This window comes from Neofelis nebulosa, chromosome 4, assembly GCF_028018385.1.
Source record: "Neofelis nebulosa isolate mNeoNeb1 chromosome 4, mNeoNeb1.pri, whole genome shotgun sequence".
NCBI lineage: Eukaryota > Metazoa > Chordata > Mammalia > Carnivora > Felidae > Neofelis > Neofelis nebulosa.
In genome coordinates this window covers 161,721,144-161,736,786 of record NC_080785.1, presented here as the reverse complement: position 1 = coordinate 161,736,786, position 15,643 = coordinate 161,721,144, and the positions used below count along the sequence as shown (strand labels likewise).

The 15,643-nt window shown below is 54.9% G+C and overlaps 1 protein-coding gene across 4 annotated transcripts in view; it reads left to right on the top strand.

The window, feature by feature from the left end:
• The window catches only part of LDLR (low density lipoprotein receptor), a 38,471-nt gene extending 24,471 nt beyond the window's left edge, over nucleotides 1-14,000 (top strand). For all 4 annotated transcript variants that reach the window (XM_058728002.1, XM_058728003.1, XM_058728005.1 and 1 more), the window contains exons 9-18: nucleotides 1,588-1,759; nucleotides 1,855-2,082; nucleotides 4,664-4,782; nucleotides 4,992-5,131; nucleotides 7,159-7,300; nucleotides 7,412-7,564; nucleotides 7,815-7,997; nucleotides 10,379-10,456; nucleotides 11,501-11,658; nucleotides 12,263-14,000. In XM_058728002.1, coding sequence (XP_058583985.1) covers nucleotides 1,588-1,759; nucleotides 1,855-2,082; nucleotides 4,664-4,782; nucleotides 4,992-5,131; nucleotides 7,159-7,300; nucleotides 7,412-7,564; nucleotides 7,815-7,997; nucleotides 10,379-10,456; nucleotides 11,501-11,658; nucleotides 12,263-12,298 — 1,409 coding nt within the window. In that variant the 3' untranslated portion in view covers nucleotides 12,299-14,000. The remainder of the gene's footprint in view (nucleotides 1-1,587; nucleotides 1,760-1,854; nucleotides 2,083-4,663; nucleotides 4,783-4,991; nucleotides 5,132-7,158; nucleotides 7,301-7,411; nucleotides 7,565-7,814; nucleotides 7,998-10,378; nucleotides 10,457-11,500; nucleotides 11,659-12,262) is intronic.
• The last annotated feature ends 1,643 nt before the right edge of the window (nucleotides 14,001-15,643 follow it).

Genomic DNA, 15,643 nt, shown 5'->3' with positions numbered 1-15,643 from the left:
GCTCCATGCAGAGCCAGACATGGGGCTCAATCCCACAACCCTGGGATCATGACCTGTGCCCAAACCAAGAGTTGGATGCTCAACTGACTGAGCCACCCATGCACCCCTTGCTGAAATATTTTAGATCGCCTTCCGTTTCCTCAAGGATCTGTTTTAACCTTGAAGTTTTTCTCCCCTGTTGTCATCCCTTTGTGACCGTTCCTTGGGCTCCCTCTGTCACACCCCTGTGTGTTTCCTGGTTCTGGGGAAAACTGGGGACAGAGATCATAAAACCCTTTAGGATTTGAGATATTACTTTCATTCCAACCTGTAGGGCTAGTGTCTATACAGATCCTTCCCAGGGGTAGGCGTGGTGTTGTGGGGAGGGGTCCTGAGTGAGGTCCGTTGTTCCCGTGGTCAGCTCATTGGTGAATGTCAGTGTCATGGTTACAGCACAGCCACCAGAGTCCGGACAACATGGGTTTGAGTCCCAGCTCTGCCGTTTACTAGTTGGTGTGACCTTGGGCTAGTCCCCTCCCCTCTGAGCTCTGATCCCCTTCTGTATAAAGGGACTTTGACAACACCCCTGGCCTCCTAGGAGCGTGAGGATCAGTGAGGGAAAACGTGATATGAACAGCACTGAGCAGAATTTCCTGCCCTAAGGAATCCCTGTGGACACATTAACTTATCATTTCTTCATATTTATGTTCCAAAATGTAAAATGCTGGGGACCCAGTGTTTTATTTATTTTTTAAAGTTTATTTATTTTGAGAGAAAGAGAGTGCATGAGCAGGGGAGGGGCAGAGAGAGAGAGAGAGAGAGAGAGAGAGAGAGAGAGAGAGAGAGAATCCCAAGCAGGCTCCAGGCCCTGCACTGTCAGCACAGAGCCAGATGCGGGTCTCGAACTCACACACTTTGAGATCGTGACCTGAGCCAAAGTCAGACGCTTAACTGACTGAGTCACCCAGATGTGGGACCCAGTGTTTTAAAATGTAGGTTTTGTTATCATTCGAGCATGGTGAGGCCAGCAGATCAGGAGACGACCCCACTGGAAAGATTGGTTGTTACAGTTCCCAAGAGGAGGGGGCGTGGCAGCCCCAGGGGCCATACGGGGAAGCGCCAGGTTGCTCCGAGGGAGAGTGAGAGGGGGCACACGTGGGCTGGAGCCTCTTGTGGTTTCCTCGGGCATGAGGTGAGGCAGGGTGAGCAGGCTCACGACTGGCTGGACGGGAGAATCCCAGCAGGCTCTGGGGCTGGGGCGCTGCTCGTGCTGTCTGGTGTCTGTCCCAGGGTGACCCGGGCAGGCGGGTGGATAGTGGCCCAGAGTGCGAGAGCCCAGTAGAGGGGGTGGCAGGTATGGGCTGGCTCGTATGCACTTGAGGCGGGTTGTGAACAGCCCCTAGGAGCTGGCTGGCCCTGGGAGGGGCTGTCCCTTCTGCTCTGCAAGGCCCGGGATGTCAGGGCCTCAGAACCACATGGTTAATACACTAGGGGGGCCTTTTCCGCCCCATCCTGGGTGTCTTCTCTGGTTCAGTCAGACCCCAAAGGGTGACAAGCGGGAATCGGGGGGTCCTTCTGCTCCCCTGAGCGTCCTTCCTGTGTTCCCAGGCACTATCGCCTACCTGTTTTTCACCAACCGCCATGAGGTGAGGAAGATGACCCTGGACCGCAGCGAATACACCAGCCTTATCCCAAACTTGAAGAACGTGGTCGCCCTGGACACCGAGGTGGCTAGCAACAGAATATACTGGTCCGACCTGTCCCAGAGGAAGATCTACAGGTGAGCCTTGGAGCCACACCCAGCGCTCAACCCCGGTGGCCCCCGGTGGGGGCCCCTCTCACTGACGCTCTCCTTCCCCTGCTCCCCCCCCTCAGTACCCAAATCGACAGAGCCCCCGGCCTCTCCTCCTATGACACCGTCGTCAGCGAGGACCTCCAGGCCCCTGATGGGCTGGCGGTGGACTGGATCCACAGCAACATATACTGGACAGACTCCATCCCGGGCACCGTCTCCGTGGCCGACACCAAGGGTGTGAAGAGAAAGACGCTCTTCAAGGAGAAAGGCTCTAAGCCACGTGCCATCGTGGTGGATCCCGTTCACGGGTGGGTGCTGCTAAAGCCGAGGGCCACGGAAGGAACGGAGAACACGGGCGGGGTTCAAGAACTGGTTAGGGCTCCAACCGGGGGAAGGCGTGTGCCCGAGCTGGACTGTCCCCAGCCACAGCGGCTCCTGCTCTCAGGAAAAAGCAGGACCTGAACAGTCGCCCTTCCCCCACCCACGCTTTGGGAGCCAGGGGCCGATCCCTCTTGAGGTTCGCTGTGGTCTCCGAGATGGGAGCGGGCCCTGGAAAGCTGTGCCCTCAGGACGAGAGCCCCAAAACCAGAAGTTAGAATATGGATTTTTTTAAGTTTATTTAGTTTGAGAGAGACGGTGTGAGCAGGGGAGGGGCGGAGAGAGAGGGAGAGAGAGAGAATCCCAAGCAGGCTCCATGCTGTCAGCACAGAGCCCGATGCGGGGGCTCAAACTCAAGATCATGAGATCAAGACCTGAGCCGAAACCAAGAGTCAGACGCTTAACCGACTGAGCCACCCAGGCGCCCCAAAGTAGGGATGTTTAAAATGGTATTCAAAATTAGTACTTACTTAAATCTCGATTTGGGATTTTATGGCCGAGTATCCTGTGCCTGACAGGAAAGGTCAGAACAGTCAGCTCTGATGGTAGTTTTGGGGAGGACGTCACGGGGAGTGAAGGTCGCCATGCCTCGGAGCCCCCAGGAGGGTGTTTGCAGGGCCCGCGGCTGACTCAGCAGCTCCGGGGCCCACTTGGGGGGGTACCTGTGTCCCCGCCCCGTGTACTGCGCCTGTTACACCACACCTGCTGGGCGTGGAATTGCACAATTCTGGAAGGGCAGCCTGGCGGCAACAATCAGAGGAAAGGGGAACTCGGGAGAGAAGCACGAATCAGGTGGGCTAGAGCTGGAGTGCAGGTGGGCCTGGGTCCCCATTGAACAAAACATTTGTTCTCGTTTGGCGGAGGGCCACTCGGTTGAGTGACTTTATTCCCGCGGCTTTCAGAAAGAGAGAGACTCCCGGAGAAAACCCCTTAGATACAAGTCGTGGTGCGTGCGTGCGTGTGTGTGCGTGTGCCGTCTGCTCTTGTGTTTCTTTCCCCCCGCAAATAGCCACACGTGATCACACAGTGTTCATCTGGCTTTTTCGTTTGGCGTATGGGGTTCGTTCCCTGTTGGCTTGTTGAGCCACGATTTCCTGGTACCAATGTGTGTGGAAATTTAGTTATTTTTCCCCCCTTACCTCACACAAAGGCTGCAGATACCTTTGAATACCTTTGAATGTGAGTCACTGCAGTTTACCTGCAGGACTTGTAGATTCTAGATTCTTCATTCCGGAAGTTGGATTACCAGCTCCGGGGGTACGGGCGTGGATAGAGCAGCAAATTGTCGTTCAGCACCTGGATTGTGAAACCGACCCTCCGTCCTGAAGGGCACCCGAAGACTCCTTTCCCTCACTGTCAGCAGCAGGTTTTCACTCTTGCCAGTCATTGTGGGGAGACTGCTGGTACGTTTGTCTACTTGTGGGTTCGAGCATCTCTTCAGAGGCTCAAAAGCCATCGGAGATCCGCTTCTAAGTGCAGACGGGAAAGCAGCGAACGCAGGCACGTGCGCAGGGATTTGTAGCCCCGCGTTCGCAGCTGCCAGGCTATGGGCCCCCCCCGGCGGACAAAGGAGAAACTAAATGTGGCCCGTCCACCCAATGGCATTTTACTCAGTCTCAAAAAGGAAGTAAATTCTGGCACCAGGGACGAACCTTGGGGACATTATGCTAAGTGCGAGAAGCCAGACACAAAAGGACACATAGTATAGGATTCTACTTCCAGGGGGTCCCTAGAGGAGTCCCATTCATAGAGTCAGAAAGCCGAGTGGTGGGTGCGGGGGGCTGGGGGAGGTGGAGGAACAGGCGGCATTTAATGGGGTCAGGGTTTCAGCGTGGGAAAGTGGGAAAGTTCCGGGGATGGCTGGTGGGGATGGCTGCATGGCGGTCTATGTGTACTTAATGCCACTGGCTGGATACTTAAAAACGATCAAGATGGTTTGGGGCGCCTGGGTGGCTCAGTCGGTTGAGCGTCCGACTTCGGCTCAGGTCACGATCTCACGGTTCACGGGTTCGAGCCCCGCGTCGGGCTCCGGGCTGATGGCTCGGAGCCCGGAGCCTGTTTTGGATTCTGTGTCTCCCTCTCTCTCTGCCCCTCCCCCACTCATGCTCTGTCTCTCTCTGGCTCTCAAAAACAAACATGATAAATAAATAACAATCAAGATGGTTTATGTGGCGTATATTTTGCCACAATTAAAAAAATCGTTTTAAAGCAAAAAAAAAAAAAAATTATAAAATTAAAAATGTATAAAAGCCTTCAGAAAGGCTGAAGGGTATACATTACGGGTCCTGGTCCTGACGTTGGAATCAAAGTCTCCCTTTGTTCTTGAAGGTTCTAAATCCTGCCAGGTCTCCCCATGTTGCAGGCACTAGGGTAGCAGAAGAACCAGTCCAAGGTCTCCTTGGGGGGCTTCTTACAATTCCTGGCCTGCTGCTCCAGATGGAGGCCGCTCTTCGGGGCACGCTGGGCGCCTCCCCCACTGACCTTCTCCTGTTCATGCTACTCTCCCACCAGCTTCATGTACTGGACGGATTGGGGAACCCCCGCCGAGATCAAGAAGGGGGGCCTGAACGGCGTCGATGTTTACTCGCTAGTGACGGAGGACATCCAGTGGCCCAATGGCATCACCCTGGGTATGTCCTTGGGACCGTGGTCCCTGGGGTCCACACGGCCCCCGAATGGGGTTGTCACTCATACATGGTGGTGGGTTGTTGGGGCTACTTTTCTGGGCACATCTCCGCCGGGTCCTTGGGGGTGCTCCTTCCTGCGGGGAGTGGAGTGGCCAGGCCCGGGCCCCTTGGGCGTCGACGTGTGACCTCTCCTTGTCCACTGTGGGTTCTAGATCTTTCTGGTGGCCGCCTCTACTGGGTTGACTCCAAGCTCCACTCCATCTCGAGCATCGATGTCAACGGGGGGAACCGGAAGACCGTTTTGGAGGATGAGAAAAAGCTGGCACACCCCTTCTCCTTGGCCATCTTTGAGGTGGGGGCTGGAAGCAAGTGGTTGCTCCTTGGGCGCCTGAGGGGATTCACCTCCAAGTCCCGGTTACTGAGCACGACTGACATAGGAGGCATAAGCGCTCAGGCTAATGGGTCAGCCCACATTGGCTAGTTCATCCAAGCCAGGACTAACTTAGAAGACTGTCTGTGGCTGTGAAAAGGTCTTAGATCTGGAGTTCTTTCTATTTTCTTCTCATCAAAAGAGTCAAAGATTTGTTGCTTGGTTTTTTGGGGTTTTTATGTTCATTTTTTCTTTGAGACAGAGATCACAAATGGGGGAGGGACAGAAAGAGAGGTTGAGAGAGAGAATCTCGAGCAAGCTCCGTGCTGTCAGCACAGAGCCTGACGCAGGGCTAGATCCCACAAACCATGAGACCGTGACCCGAGCCGAAATCAACAGTCAGACGCTTAACTGAGTCACCCAGGGGCCCCCACGTTGCTTTTTTTTCTTTTTTTTTTTTTTTCTTAAGTAAACTCTACCCCCAGTGCAGGGCTCGAACTCACGACTCTGAGATCGAGTCACACACTCTCCCAACAGAGCCCTCCGAGCACGCCCTCTCCAAAAGAGTCTTAGAGTAGGAATTCTCCCTTGGAGGCCATCTTGCTGCCCAGGGGACATTTGGCACTTTCTGAAGACTTTGCTTGTTGCACTTGAGGGGGGGTTACTAGTTCCTAGTGGATAGAGGCTGGTGACCACCCTTCAAAGAGAAGAGGGGACCAGCCAAAGTGGGTTGTCTGGCCCGAGTAGCGCCACAGCGGAGAACGGCTCTGAGGCAATGTTGCTATATTCGTACACCCGTGTTCAAGCAGCAGGATCCACAACAGCCCAGAGGTGGAAGCGACCTGGGTCCCATCAGAGCTGATCTGCTAAACAAGATGTATATCTATACACTGGAATGTGGTTCAGCCTGAAAAAGGAAGGAAATTCTAACACATGCTCCAACACGGACGAGCCTTGAGGGAACTAAGCCAGACACAAAAGGACAGATGCTGTAGAATTCCATTTTTTTTTTTTTTTAAACTTTTTAAAGTGCACATGCGGGCGAGCAAAGGAGGGGCAGAGAGAGAGGGAGACCGAATCCCAAGGCGGCTCGAACCTCAGATGTGGGGCTGGAACTCATGAACCGTGAGATCATGACCTGAACTGAAATCCAGAGTCAGAGGCTTAACCAGCTGAGCCACCCACGCGCCCCTGTAGAATTCCACTTACATGAGGTCCCTAGAGGAGTCCCATCCATAGAGACAGGAAGTAGATGGGGGGGGGGGGCTGAGGGAGGGGGTGGGGAGTCAGTATTTCATGGGGACAGAGTCTCAGTTTGGGAAGATGAGAAAGTTTGGGGCATGGGTGGTGGGGAGGGCTGCACAACCATGTGAATGTATTTCATGCTACTGAACACACTGAAAAAGGGTTAAGATGGTCAGTTTTGTGTGTATTTTATACATTTAAACTTTTTGGGTTTTTAAAAATCTTTTTATTTATTTTTGAGAGAGTGTGAGCAGGGGAGGGTCAGAGCGAGAGGGAGACACAGAATCTGAAACAGGCTCCAGGCTCTGAGCTGTCAGCAGACAAACTGTGAGACCGTGACCTGGGCCGAAGTCGTCGGACCCCCAAGCCGACTGAGCCACCCAGGCGCCCCACAATTAGAACTTTTTTATTTTGTAAAAAAATTTTTTAATGTTTATTTTTGAAAGAGAGAGAGAGAGAGGGGGGCAGACAAAGCATGAGCAGGGGAGGGGCAGAGAGAGAGGGAGACCCAGAATCAGAAGCAGGCTCCGGGCTCCGAGCGGTCATCACAGAGCCCGACGCGGGGCTCGAACTCACGGACCGCGAGATCACGACCTGAGCCGAGGTCGGCCGCTCAACCGACTGAGCCACGCAGGCGCCCCAAAACTTTTTTTGAAGAAAAAATAAACGAGGCTAGTACCACCCAGTGCTGCTTCTTCCCGGAGACTCGTGTGCCCTCTGCCCATGGTTAATGGGATTTGCCATCTCTTTTCATGCCCACGTAGGATAAAGTATTTTGGACGGACATCATCAATGAAGCCATTTTCAGTGCCAACCGCCTCACAGGCTCAGACATTAATCTGCTAGCAGAAAACCTGTTGTCCCCGGAGGACATTGTCCTTTTCCACAACCTCACACAGCCAAGAGGTAAAGACGGGGTGACTGCCTCCCCCCTCCACTTCCCTGCTGTTATTTCTGGAACTTTCCAGAATTTTCTAATCTCGTTCTCACCCTGACTCCCTGCCTCTTCCGCCTCAGGAGTGAACTGGTGTGAGAGGACGGCCCTCCGCAACGGTGGCTGCCAGTACCTGTGTCTCCCGGCCCCACAGATCAACCCCCACTCACCCAAGTTCACCTGTGCCTGCCCGGATGGCATGCTGCTGGCCAAGGACATGAGGAGCTGCCTCACAGGTAGGGGCACCAGCCTGGGCACGAGTCCTGCTTCCGCCACCCTTGTGTCTGTAACACTCGTGAATCTCCCGTTTGGAGTACAACCGATGATGGAGTAACAACACCGTTATTAGCGGGTTTCAATGTTCACTACATTGATTTTATTTCTTTGTGGCCAACGGCACGCACTTCCTCTCCGTTGTCACGAGCAGCACAGTTATCAGAGGGGCACTTGGGCCGCGGGGCACTCAGGAAATGTTTCTTCTTTCAGAGCCCGAACCTGTCGTGACCCCCCGGGCGACCTCCACGGTCACGGTCAGGCCAACGGTGCGCTCCACAGCCGTGAGGACGACAGTGCGCCCCCCAACCGCGGAGCCAAAGCACACAGCCGGCCCGTGGTCCGTGGCCAGCCCTGAGTTCACCACGCCTGAGACGGTGACAGTGTCCCACCAAGGTAGACGTCGGGACTACCCTGGGCTCTGGTTTAACAGCTCGGGCATCTCGATGGGCCAAGGGAATCTTGGTGAAGGGATGGAGTGGGCTTAGCTTTCGCCCCTGCACTTTCTGACCTGGCCTGTGCCTCGCGGAAGCCTCCGTTCCCCTCTCTGTTAAATGGGGCTGATAACAGTGCCCGCCAACCCCCCCTAAGGCATGTGAAGGCTTTGGGTGCGTGGTGGCGGCTTATCCCAGAGGCCTCCAGGCACAGGGACCTGAAACATTATCGAGGCCCCTTTGATGACCTGTTTTCAGGCACTTGCCCAACAGGACCAGGGTGAGGCGGTGAGGCACTCCCTTGGGCACCATCTGAGGGCGTACCAAAAGCCCAGCACTTAATATTTTACTACATTATTTTTTTTTAGTATTTTTTTACTGTTTATCTTTGAGAGAGCGAGCGAGCACACTCATGACAGAGCATGAGCAGGGGAGTGGCAGAGAGAGAGGGAGACACAAAATTGGAAGCAGGCTCCAGGCTCTGAGCTGTCAGCACAGAACCTGAATGCAGGGCTTGAACCTGTGAAGTGTGAGATCATGACCTGAGCCAAAATCAGATGCTTAACCTACTGGGCCACCCAGGTGCCTCTTTAATGTTTATTTTTGGGAGAGAGAGAGAGAGAGAATGAGCAGGGGAGGGGCAGAGAGAGGGAGAGACAGAGGATCCAAAGCAGGCTCTGAGCTGACAACAGAGGGCCCAATGGGGGGCTTGAACCCACAAACCGTGAGATCCTGACCTGAGCCAAAATCAGATGCTTAACCGACTGAGCCACCCAGGTGCCCAACTACATTAAAAAAAAAAAAAAATCACCAAACTATGGGCCATGGGCCAAACACTTGGTTTTGTAAATATAGTTTGATCAGAGCCAGGGTCTCAAAGAGGCAAGTGTAGAGTCAGATCCTGTCTTCCTAAAAATGTGATCTTTTGTCATGGGATCTCGGCCTTAATTTTTATTAAACAAAACCCAAAAAACACCACACACATTAGGATGTTACTTGATTACTAAAGTCTTTTTGGTGAGAGGCAGGGGGGAGGCTCTAAGTTTTTGCTTGTGGGTAGTGCCTCATTGTCCTCACCCTACCAGTCTCAAGGTCAGAGCTGGGCTCTCCGTGAAATCAGTGGAAGACTTGCCATTCATCTCTTTGGCCACCAGAGGGCCCCTGTCCCGGAGTTCGATCAGCTAGAAAATGGAGCCCCTAGACTTTTTTTTGGCCAGAAAAAAAAGGGGGGCATCAGCAAGTTTCAGACATTTTCCCCCACTCAGAGTAGCTAAAGCCCCTGTGCAACCATAAACAAGGTAAAGCGGGGACTGCTGTGGTCAAGGGAGGCCGGGAAACCTTTTTGCTTGGGGGTGCCCCTGCTTGAAAACCCATTTCACAGACAGGCCCGTCTAGGGCGTCTCGATTTTGGTGAATGAGTCCTTTTAAGGGAAAAACTTCTCAAAGATCTTGCTGCTGCCTTATTTATTTTAATGTTTACTTATTTATTTACTTTGAGGGAGGGGGAGGTGCAAAGAGAGAAGGAGAGAGAATCCCAGGCAGGCTCTGTGCTCAGTCTCATGAACCATGAGGCCATGACCTGAGCCGAGATCAAGAGTCGGATGCTTAACCGACTGAGCCACCCGGGCACCCCGCCTTAAGTTATTTTTGTTAAAAGTTTTCTTAAATCTGAGCCGATGTCAAAGTAGAAAGTCCATGCACCCAGGTGGGGTTGACTTTAACTGGTGACCTACGTACATGTGACCCAGGTGTGGTCTTTCAGTCTTCTCAGCCTGTTTGCCTGCTTGAAGGACTTTAAACTTTGATTTGCACGGGGCCCTTACAGGGCTCAGGTGCACATTCATGGTTGCGTAACGAGGTCTCCCCCAATATTTATTAACTGGGGACAGTTGAGACAGGACTAGGGCGCTTCGGCGCGATCCAAGCCAGGCACTGGGGTTGCTGCGCCGTATGGAGTCACGTGGTGGCCGCTGCCCCACCCAGAACGGTCTCATTTCCATCAAATGCAGACCCAGGGTGAAAAATTCCACCAGCGACCTCACCAACTGTTGAGAACGTACCTGCAGGTTTTTGCCTCCCAGACCGTTGGCCCCTTTCCCAGAGCCTCGTAACACTTGGCTGAAGGGCCCTCTTAAATCCGCTCCATAACCGTGTCTGCTAATGAATAAGGCCCCAGCGTGGTGCCTCCCAAACCCGGGAGTCCCTCCGAGTCACTTTGAGCTTTTAAGGACGCCGAGCAGCACCAGGCGTTTTTCTCGCGCGTGTCGGCGGCCGCACACCTGCCGCATTTTCCGTGGCCCTCGCTGTGGATCCGAACCTCACTTTCTCCCCTCTCCCGAGCAGCCCTGGGCGACGCTGCCAGCAGAGGAGACGAGGAGAGACCGAGGAGCGTGGGGGCCCTGTACGTCATCCTCCCCATCGGTAAGCCCATCGGGCCCGCCCCACTTCCCGGCTCCCCGCCGGAGGACGGCCCTGCCCAGCCAGCCGGTCCGGTCCACCCGGACGCCCAGGATGGGGGCGCCCCCCCCCGCCCACGTGCCCTATTCATCACTGCGGCCCCCTTTGTAGCTCCATTCACTCAACAAATCCGGTCGAGCGCCTGCTGTAAGGCCGCTTCTGGGCCGTGGGGCCGCAGCTGTCCCCGCTGCTGGGTCGCAGGGAAGGCCTCCCGCCACCAGAGGGGCGCCTCCTGGCAAATGGTGCTCTTGTAGGGGGAGCTTGAGGGGTTCTACACCCCCCCATCCCTGTCCATCGTAACTCCGTTAGCATCACACCTGATTTTCCTTTTCTAAGGAAATCCTTCTAAGGTGTCCCTTCCCCACCCCCAGCCCACTCACAGGACCTGCACTTTAGTGCCCAGTGGCCGTCTGGCTCTGAGTTGACAGGTGGCAGTGGGACCCTTGCCTCCCGAACAAGGCCCCCACCCTATGTCCTCCCAGCAGAGCCTGAGGCTGTCCCACGCCCTGGGCAGTGGCCAAGGTTTTTTTTGTTTTTTGTTTGTTTTGTTTTGTTTTGTTTTTTACAAACCTGGGCTGGGTGAGCCCTTGGCTGTCCCCTGGATCTGGGAGGGGCAGGGCGCACCACCTGGGGGTCCCCTCATAAACGAGGCAGAGAGCACCCAGATGGGAGAAGAGAATGAGTTTGGCCGTGTCCATAGAGAACAGTCCCATTTCTGAAAGAGCCCTGTGTGTGGTGACTCAGAAGCACCTGGAAGAATCGACTGTGGTCGGGTATTTCCGGGGCGAGCCAGTCACAGCGGGCTTCGAGTTGGAGATTGGTCATGTGTATGGATAGGTTCCCCACCCCCACCCCACCCCCCCCGACCCCGCAGTGGGCAAGTATGGCTTGAAATTGGAACAAAAAAACCCTATAGAAGTCCGAAGCCAGGAGTTTGCAGGCGGCATCACTTGGGGACGTAGGACTCTGGGGCCACCTGCTGACCGGGCTGGCCACCTCACCCTGCAGTGCTGCTCATCCTCCTGGGCTTCGGGACCTTCCTTCTCTGGAAGAACTGGCGGCTGAAAAGCATCAACAGCATCAACTTTGACAACCCCGTGTACCAGAAGACCACGGAGGACGAGGTCCACATCTGCTGCAGCCAGGACGGCTACACCTACCCTTCGGTGGGTGCCCTGCGCCGCCCCGGAGGCCCCCTTCCTCCCTGCAAGGCTGTGAGGTCTTCCGGGATGCTCCCGTGGTGGGGGACCGGCAGGGGGACAGGGGATCGGGAGAGGAAAGAAAACAAGAAAGCCAGTGGGGGCTGGGAGGGAGGGAGGGAGTGCGATTTTAGATAAGGAGGCTGGGGCAGGTCCCTCGAGCAGGCTGGCGTGCTTGAGGAACGCAGAGGTGGCCGGAGCGGGGGCTTGGGGGCTGTCGAGGGAGGAGCCGAGTGACAGGGACCATGGCAGACGGAGCAGGGCCTTGTGGGCCACGGGGAGGATTCTGGCTTTGCTCTTAGAAGGTAGGAGCCGCGAAGGGTTCTGAGCAGAGGAGGGACTTGACCTGGCTCAGGGCTCACAGGCGCCCTCCCCTGGCTGTGGGAGGAAAGACCGAGCCCCAGGTCGGGAGCCCAGAGCCCAGGGTGGAACCCGGTGTGCTGGTTCAGGCCTGTGATGGGCCGGGCTGGCCGCGGGGTGGGGCCGGGAGGGAGCGAGGCGTAGGTGGCCTCTTGCCATGTTTACCGAATGTTGGACTGATCGCTTCCGGCGTTTATCTTTCTGTTGACAGAGACAGATGGTCAGCCTGGAGGACGATGTGGCCTGAGCCGCCGCCTCGAGTCCTGTGCTTCCCCGGAACCTGCTGCCCGACGCGGGCAGGAAGAACACTTTCTCCCAGGACCCTTGACCCGCGCCACACCCTTCCTCCTGGTCCCTGCAAAGAAAGAAGTGACCGAAAGCACTGTTGGTGGCCACAGCCTCAGCGCCGGCAGCCGCTTGGCCTGCCTGCCAGAGCTTTGTTTTATATATTTATTCTTCTGGGAGGCAGAACGGGCTTCCGACGCCGCACACGCAACGGGTTGGGGTTGGGTTTTTTTTCTTTCTTTCTTTCTTTCTCTAGGAATAGCGGAGAAGAGCAGGCCAAAGGAGCTGGAAGGACATCTCTGTCCCCTCCAGGGACCGCTCACTTCTCCCCCCGCCTCCCGACGCACTGACAGAGGAGCACGGGGAGAGGCGGTACATGGCTTTGAACCGCGAGAGCAGGCACTACCCCCGAGGTCCTGGGTAGCTGCCGGACCCCCGCCTCTCTAGCCCGAGCCCCCAAACTCAGGAGTAAGTGCGTTCACCCCTGCCTTGCTGGACGGCCAGAGTTAGCTTTTGCTCTGCTCCCCCCAGATCTGGATCAAACTAGGGTTTCCCCAGCGAGGTTCGTGCCCTCCCTTGACGCCAGGACTCTGGCGTCGCTGTGGCTCTGGCCAAGTGCAGCATCCCGGGGGTGGGGGGGCACTGAGGCCCCCCCCCCCTCCATTCCCCGAAACCGTGACAGCTCCCAGAGAGAGCCCGAGCCACCGATCGTCCTTAATATTTATTAAGTGCCTGAGCTACCCGTTACCTGAGGCGCGAAGGCAGCGGCCGCCAACCTCTAAGAGCACCCGTCACTCTGGGTGTGGCTGTCTGGACCCCAGCTCCTTCCAGGTCCCTTTGCACTTTTTTCGTTCGAGGCCGTATCCTGCGTCAAGTCGACGTTCTTACTATTTTGCACTGGTTTCTGTTCCGGGTGGGAGGGGTCCGTGCGGATGAGCCTGCTGTCTGGGGCCTCCCTCCCCCGCCCCCCCAGCACATCAAAGTCACAATCACGACTCTCGGGCTCGTGTGGCCGCTTCTGTGCAGATGCCCCTGGGCCGTTAATTTCCCCCCCAGAAGACGGTTCGCTTTAGCCCTGCAAGGCATCCCCTGGATGCCCCTTGGCCATTTTTATGGGAGTTCGGAAACCAAACTTTCTGATCCTATCACACATGTCACACTCAAGACCAAAGAAAGAAGTGCGAGCCTCTTGTGGATTCCTGCCTAAAGTCGTCCAGGGAGTGTCCACGTTCACTGCATGACCACTAAGCACTGCGTCCTACTCTGCAGGAAACTGTGAAAGCCTTTTCTCCTTCGGAAGCATGTAAATAAACTGCTGTACAGATGCGGGGGTGGGGGGGCGCTTTTTGTTACGTTTGCACTTTGTATATTCGTTAGACATTTATCACTTATATATATGAAACAGAGATCTATTTATTTTTGCAAACCCTGGTTGCTGCATCTGTGACCCCTCTGGGGGCTCTGCATTGGGGGGAAGTTGTCTCTGAGACGCCTCTTAACTTTTGTACAAAGATGATTCGTGCGGGCTTCGCGCCAAGCCCTTCAGGAGAAATGGGTCTGTGTCGGGTTGTTTTGGGGGATGGGTACCGCTTTTTACAACCACTGTATAGAACGTTTTTATAGCCTGAATGTCTTACTGTGATCGATTAAATTTCTTAAATGAACCGCTTGACTCCTCCTGGAATGCTCTTTTTCCCCTCCTTGTCTGGGCTCCTCCATCTGGACATGGGCCGGACTTTCCCAGGAGGCGGTTCTGGAAAGGGAACATTCCCGAGAGCTCAGGACAGGCTGCGGGCTCCGGGGCGCTTCCCCGAGTTGGAATTTTTTGCTAAGTCTGCACGCTCGTCGCACTGAACTACATCTACTGGGCGGCTGTGATACAGGCGAGGGCCTTTTTATTTTATCCACTGCAGTGGCAAAGAGAAGAGTCTGCCCTCAAGGAGCTGACAGCTTAGAAGGGGAAATGGAGGCTGACGACGACATTAGTTTGGAAGGATGTTAAACAGGGTAACAGGGAGAGAGAAGTGACTGGCAGGGAGAAGATTCCTTTAGGGGGGAGTCCGGGGAAGGATTCTCTCAGGAGGTGACATTTGAGCTGAATCCAGAAACACAAACGAGGGGAAGAGTGTCCGGGGCCGAGACCTTCGCACTTCGCTCAATCAACACGAGTGATTTGGAAGGAAGCTTCCCTTCACACCCGTGGGCTCCGGGGGTGGTTTGGTGTAAGTTTTCTTACAGGAGGAGACAAAGGCTAAACACCACCTAATTAGTTGCTAAGATACAAACCAAGAGGGGGCGGGTGGCTCAATCCCTTAAGCCTCTGACTTCAGCTCAGGTCATGATCTCATAGTCTGTGAGTTCAAGCCCCGCGTCAGGCCCCGTGCTGACAGCTCATAGCCTGGAGCCTGCTTCGGATTCTGTGTCTCCTTCTCTCTCTGTTCCAACCCCCGCCCATGCTCTCTCTCAAAAATATTTTTAAAAATTTAAAAAGATGTAAAGCAAGAGATTTCATAACACAAATCCAAATAATCGTGAGTTCCGGCGAATCTGCCCTCAAATTCCACTGTGGCGACATCTGGCTAGAGCTGTGGGCGTCCAGGTACACGCACCCCCATTCTCTCGTGCACCCAGGCTTTCCCGGCGTCTGGACCCGGAGGCAGTTAGGGCCCCTGTCCCTGAACATCGCAAGTCAAACCACCGTCTAGACGTAGCAGCTGGGGTACAGTCAGGAGCACAGCAGGTCAATGGATGGAACTTAATCCCGGGAACCAAGTATAACAGATCAAATGGGGCAAACCGTAATGACAGGCCACCTCGCGCGATTAGGGTTCCGGTCCAGGTCCCTAGAGGAGTCCCATCCGTAGAGACAGGAAGTAGATGGTGGGAGCCAGGGGCTGGGGAGTTAGTGTCTCATGGGGACAGAGCTTGAGAAGAGCTGAAAGTTCTGGAGACGCATGGTGGGGATGCCAGCATGGTAACATACTTGATGCCCCTGAATTGGACACTTAAACAGGGGTACGATGGCAAATTTGATGTTTATATGTATTGGGACACCATTTAAAATAATACTAAACGATCATTGTTTTTTTGAAGATGAAATTGGGAGGGCGCCTGGGCGGCTCAGTCAGTTGAGCCTCTGACTCTTGATTTCAGCTCAGGTCATGATCCCAGGGTGGTGGGATCGAGCTCATGTCAGGCTCCATGCTGAGCACGGAGCCTGCTTAAGATTCTTTCTCTCTCTCTCTCTCTCCCTCTGCCCCTCTACCCCACTAGCGCTCTTGAGCTCTCTCTAAAATTTAAAAATAAA